Here is a 6,459-nt window from a genome sequence, read left to right as displayed (position 1 = left end):
CAAAAGAAATATTAATTATATTCCAGGAATTATAGATGAGATGAACACTTAGTACGGTTATTGGGTATTCCAATTCCCAACTTTGCAGCTTAACTTTCACCAGTTTTGTCTCGTTTTGAAGCAAAAAATAAGATAAAATTTAGGCCCCGTTTAATTGCCAGTATTTAGTGGGGGTAAGTTACGATTCTCTGTTCATTTGCTGTTAATATATTGTGAAACGTTTCACAGCAAGTAAAAATGTTAGAGAGTATTTCCCAGAGGGTATATAAATAATTCACCCGCACGTCAATAGCACTCTAATTTTATCTGAGAAACACTTGTTGGATAAATTCACTTACCCAGATAAAAACGAACAGGACCTTAAGAGTTAGATACACTTACCTGTGATCCGAGTCATCCGACGTGGTTGAATCGGAACGGTTGGCCCAACAGTTCCTGTTGGCTTAAATATTGCATGGACACATTTACCAAATTTTGGGTTGGAGCGTGTACTGACATCCAATTGGGCCCAAAATTTAAAGGAGGTCTATTCAGAGAACAAGCTTCGAAATGAGCGGTTCTGATGTGTCACATGGCCACGAATTTGACCCAACATCATCAGCAGATCTTTGTCTAAACTCTCATTCTGGTAAATGACAAATTCGTTCTACTTCAGTGGTAAGTGTCGACTGTCGAATCGAGCATTGGGATCAACGTGCCACGTCTTCTAGTCTCCTGCTACTGTACGTCGTTTTAGCTTGCTTAGAAGTTAGATTTTAGAATGCTGGGGACCGGCTCAACCTACCTAACTGATCTGATGGGCTGACCGGCTGATGGCCCTCAGAAGTCAGAACCACTGCAAAAGTGGGAAAGCTGGATTGAGTCAAATGGTCCATTTCTGTGTTCCTACTGATCATCGACTCCATTACCAACTGAAATGTTTGATTTCATTGAAAGGGAGGAAAACAGATGTTTTTTACCCACATTGATTACCAGTTAATTGCTGGTTTTCTTTCAAATTCAAAATATGAGATGGGTGCAAAAGCTTCCAATAAGCTCTTCTGAATTCTGATAAGAAGACAAAGACAACACCCATAAATAATACAAATTACAAAAGATATTCTGGAGAAGAGTTAAGTACAGAAGGTCTAGAGAGAGAGAGAGAGAGCATGTGAAACAAGTATGGATTCATGTGGCGATGAAGGCAAATTGATCTCGCGGGAAGAAAACATTACCTCCACAACGAGGACATATGTTCACACTCAGCCTCTTTAAGTTGATGCAGACATAATCTTTCTTTCTCCTCCTTCAGTTGCTTCTCTCTACAATTTCCATTGTTTCTTCTCCTCTTCATACTTGAGAGCTCATGGATTTTCTCCCCGAAGACGCTCCCTCAGGACCACCCAGTCTTACTGCACGTCGCTATGCCCACCATCATCATATCTCGGACACTCAAGCCCAAGAAGACAACCATGGAGTTCCCTCTCGGGACTCCATTCTCATGATCATCGTACCCATCATCTCAATCCTTCTGGTTTTCGCACTATGTCTGCTTATAATACTTCTCCGCAGACTCAAATCCAGGAAAACCAATGTCACCGGCAAAATCATCAACAACAGCGATGGACTTTGCAGGTTCAATGTTCATAATTCCAGGACTACTTTCAATTCCAGCCCAGGTAACTAATACTACCCAGTTCAAGCTTTACATGCTTCTGGGTTTCTCAATTGCACCCCTCTGCACTCTCTAAGCAAAGGAAAAATGGGTTCCAAATTTATATTCTCTCGGCATTATGGATTCTTGTTTCATTTGGGTGTATTTGATGTTAAAGCAGATATGAAGAGTCGTTGCTTTTATGGAGGGAATTCAAGCCGTCTGCCTTTAACTAAATTTAAAGGAGTTCAAGTCTTCACCTACAGAGAGCTTGAATTGGCCACAGGTGGATTTAGCGAGGCAAATGTGATTGGCAAAGGAGGGCGTGGGGTGGTTTACAGAGGGACATTGAGTGATGGGACTGTAGCAGCAATCAAATTGGTGCACAGAGAAGGAAGACAAGGGGAGCGTGAGTTCAGGATTGAGGTGTGTGTGACTGAGTTCATTTCTTACTTTTGTGCTTTTGTTCTCTTTCACACTGAACATGAGCCTATGCTTATATTCTAATCTAAAGAAAGTAGAAAATCAATTAATAATACTGGAAAGTACAGCTTAGAAAATAAATCTCTCCTTGTCTTTGTTATACATCTAGGTACGTAAACCAGACTTCTTTTTCTGGTAAATGACCAAACTTCAAAATTCAAATGTATTATCTCTGCTCTCTGCTCTCTCTCTCTCTCTCTCTCTCTCTCTAATATTCTCTCAGATATTACCTGTCTATAAGAGCTTCTATAACTTGTAAATGGGGAATAAAATAATGGGTTTTGAATGGATTAATGTGCAGGTGGACTTATTGAGCCGGCTGCATTCGCCCTACTTGGTGCAGCTACTAGGCTACTGTGCTGACCAACAGCATCGGCTTCTCATATTCGAATACATGCCCAACGGCGGTCTCCATCACCACATCCACCGCATAAACAAGCAAGATCAGCCGTTGGACTGGGCTACCAGGCTAAGGATTGCGCTTGAATGCGCCAGAGCTCTCGAGTTCCTCCATGAGCGTGCAATCCCAACTGTCATCCACCGGAATTTCAGGTCCAGCAACATTCTACTCGACCATAACTTCAGGGCCAAGGTTTCAGATTTTGGGTCGGCCAGGATAGGTTCCGACAGGACCAATGGTCAGATTACGACAGGCGAGCTAGGGACAACAGGCTTCTTCTTCCCGCCTGAGTGAGTCTTCTACTACTACGCAAATGCAATCAACCATGACTAAATTGGACCTTTCAATTTTCAAATGTGGCCTAGCTAGACAACTTAGAAGGACCTTTCAAATGCTGAGCTGAGCAGCCTGAGTCCATTAGCAGCAGTTTTCATTTTGTAGGTATCCCACCCGACACTCTAGTCCTTGCTGAGTTCATTAATTAGTTGCCTACCTCCAACTAGCTAGCTAGCAGCCATTAGTTCTATATTGTCTGGGTCCTTTACATAATTAGTACATTTGACACTGGACATCGATTACCTTTTTTTGGAGTTGATCTCTACCCAGAAGTCTTAGGCAAGCAGGGGACCATCTTCAGCTGCCCAACTCAAAGCTACTTCAATATGACAAAAAATGGGCGTCAAAGAAAATGACTTGAGATTTGATTGCAAGGTTTCATGATGAGAATAGCATGGCAGATAGTCATTTTCCAACTCCGGGGGAATGGTGGTAATTTTGCCTGTAAAATTAGGGAAGGAAGAAGCAAAGAAGGAAGCATAACTAGGATCAAACTGCTGTTAACTTGTTAATGTTTTAATTTTTCCACCCTTTTCTCCTTTATTACTCAGCTTCTTGGACGTCCAACTCTCTCAGTGCTAAATGAAGTCTATTAAGAATTACTCAACTAGAACTTGGTCATCTAATTGTCAGTTCTTTTGTCTTGTTAATGCAGGTATGCTTCAACTGGTAAGCTAACTGCAAAATCAGATGTCTTTAATTACGGGATGGTTCTTCTAGAGCTTCTAACAGGCCGTATACCTGTCGATACAAATCGCCCTCCTGGAGAACAATTCCTTGTCACATGGGTTAGTTGTTAAACAACTCTAATCCTTTTTTTTTTTTCAATATATCGAAGTTCCCCATGTGTTTTATTAATATAAAGGTACTTGAATTACAAAAGCTATAACAATCATGTCATCCCATTGAACGGTTCACAATACTTTTGCAGTTAGAATCGGAATTGGAATCAGAATCAAAATCCTTGAATTGGAATGGTCTATTCCCATAACCTGTTTGGTTTGTACAGCAACCGGAATCAGCTGGAATGGAATTTCATTCCCAAGGGAGGGGGAGGGAATGGCCATTCCCTCAAATGGGGGAATGCTATTCCACCAAGAATGGGAATGAGATTCCGATTCCACCCAACCAAATAGTTGGAGAATGGCCCATTCCAAAAGCCCTATTCCTGCAAATCAAACGGGCTCTTATATCTCCTTCCTATGATCTCTCATCCATTATCCATTACAGTGTAATTTCCAAATATTCTTGTTTCCCTTGCTTGAAACTCACATCATCACGTTTAGTATTTATTTAGCAGTATGAGTGGTCCAGTTCAATTATCTTTCAAAATATCTACTGCTTCCACCTTAGTACAAAATTTTAATTTAAAATTCTAGTATATCCTCTAGTTTCCATCAATAGTCTTGCTTTGGCCTTCAGAAACTGTTATTATTGTAGCTTCTTCAATTGCCTTCCTTCTTCTGGGTTTATAAGCCAATCCTTGAAGTGGTGCTCATATATATTCTTTCCACATCAGGCTCTTCCAAGGTTGACCAACAGAGAGAAAGTTGTGCAAATGGTTGATCCAACTCTAAAAGGCCAGTATTCGAAGAAGGAGCTGATTCAGGTTAGTTTTCCACTTTCACATCATTTCTTGTGCCAAAATTGCAACTAACCATGGTTTGTTCCTAACAAATTGGTATTGTAGGTAGCTGCTATTGCTGCTGTTTGTGTGCAACCAGAAGCCGATTACCGACCCCTCATGACTGATGTTGTGCAGTCCTTAATCCCTTTAGTTAAAAGTCTCCCACCTACTTATACCTCTACCTCTTCAAGATTCCAAACAGTAAGTCCCAGGTCTTGATTCATCATGGAAGCTGCAGCTTCGGATGTTGTCTTCATCATCCATGGAGTTCTTTCTAGACCAGAAAAGATCTTCAGAGATATAAGGAAACAAAGCTCGAAGCCTTAGAAGACAAAAGAAAAGCTAGTACGGACAATCTAAATCTGAAGGCTTCTCAGCAAGATAGTCTTGTTACACAAGTGCTGGCAACTCATCGAGTGATCATTTTGCATGATGAAATACAGTATTGTTCATTTTAGGTATATCGTAAAAGTGTAATAAATGCCTTATCTGCTTGCATCTGTGGATGGGATTTTGGTTTGTTATATTGAACATGTGGTTATGACAAATGTATTATGTTTATATGGTTATGCATAATTCACATCTAACAGAAAGCAGAGAACTAAATAAATTTCCTAATTCATGAATTCATACTTAAGCCTAAATAGATACCACTGAAGATTTTGGATGGAAGCTTGGGTAGTAATGTGGGTGGAAATGGCACTGGAGGACTTGTAGCTCCAAAGAGCTCAAAACCATAAGGTTCTTTGAGTATAGGATCATTGGAAGGTTTTAAAGAGTGTAGTAGTCAACAGGGCATTTTTCCATGTCATGGATGGAATTTGAAAGAACAAAATAAGTTTTGAGGAGTTGCTTTCTTAATTAAAGGACTTTGATAGATTACTAAGCTTGGTACATTTGCTTGATCGGGTCTGCAAAAGATGTTTCACTTTGCTTAGGTGGGTGGGGAAGCATGTAGCAAGATAATCTTGTATAATTTTTTTACAATTTTTTTTCTTTTTTTTACTTAAAGAAGAGAAAATTCAGAGTAAAATATGTCAGCATAATAGTGTATGAACAAGTTACATAAACAGCAAGAATGGCAAATATTTCTTTCTTTCTAATTGCTCCCCAGGGAATTGCCTAAAAGAACAAAATAAAAATGCCACGGATAACCTCTTACTTTCATTAGGATAGAGGATCTGAAGGAAAAATTATCATCCCCCCACTCAACTCAACTCAGGCCTGTTTGGTTCATGGGAATAGGGGTCTGGAATTGGAATGAGAATGAACCATTCCAATTACAACTGTTTGGTTGGGTGGAATTGGAATCCCATTCGCATTCCTGGTGGAATGGAATTCCTCCATTTGAGGGAATGGCCATTCCTCCCCCCCCCACACACACACCGAGATTTCAATTTCAATTCCAACTGTGAACCAAACAGATCCTGTTCCAACTGCGAACCTAACAAAGCCTTGTCCCAACTATATGGTGTCAACTACATGAATCCTGTTCCACCATGCTGCTCTGTTTAGCGCCACGCCCATTGTAGGAAGTCAGCATCCCCTGCCTGCTAATTGCTAAAAATATATAGAACACATCAAGGGAATGAGGGGTCCATCTTTTATTGTCTATTTGTCTTGACCTGGTGGTGTTAACCATCTGTTATACTGCATCCTTTTGGATGGTTAGAGGACAGAGAAGACGACTAAACACTGACAGAGACATAGAAGGCAGAACGAGAAAGAAGCTTGCCAATTCAGGGGTAAGACAAGTTCAGAACACCTTGTCCAAGCAAGTAAGCACCATTATTGTCCTTTCTAAGCAGCAACCAGCAAGTAGACAACAAAAGAATCTTGATTGTAAACTAAGTTGTGGTTATACCCTTCTATCATCAAAGACCAAACTAGAAAACAGAAGAGCACTGGAAAACCTACCAAACATGTAAAGAAGCTGATGATCTAAATGGAGTATAATTAGAGATCAATACCACAAATATA

General features: G+C 40.3%; 1 protein-coding gene across 2 annotated transcripts; it reads left to right on the top strand.

Annotated features, from left to right (window-relative positions):
- The first annotated feature begins 193 nt into the window (after positions 1-193).
- Positions 194-5,040, top strand: LOC104612778 (putative serine/threonine-protein kinase PBL7). 2 transcript variants are annotated; one of them, XM_088903279.1, is made up of 6 exons: positions 194-1,658; positions 1,812-2,059; positions 2,418-2,806; positions 3,508-3,640; positions 4,372-4,461; positions 4,543-5,040. In XM_088903279.1, exons 1-6 carry the CDS (start codon positions 1,346-1,348, stop codon positions 4,696-4,698), a joined length of 1,329 nt encoding a protein of 442 aa, XP_088759405.1. In that variant the 5' UTR covers positions 194-1,345; the 3' UTR covers positions 4,699-5,040. The 2 variants fall into 2 exon arrangements, with proteins under 2 accessions (XP_088759405.1, XP_010278659.1); XM_010280357.2 differs by having other exon boundaries at positions 806-1,658; positions 1,815-2,059.
- The last annotated feature ends 1,419 nt before the right edge of the window (positions 5,041-6,459 follow it).

Source organism: Nelumbo nucifera, chromosome 4 (genome assembly GCF_055504915.1).
Source record: "Nelumbo nucifera cultivar China Antique chromosome 4, China Antique-T2T, whole genome shotgun sequence".
Taxonomy (NCBI): Eukaryota; Viridiplantae; Streptophyta; class Magnoliopsida; order Proteales; family Nelumbonaceae; genus Nelumbo; species Nelumbo nucifera.
Note: the sequence above shows the minus strand (reverse complement) of the source record. Positions and strands in the feature narration are given on the sequence as shown.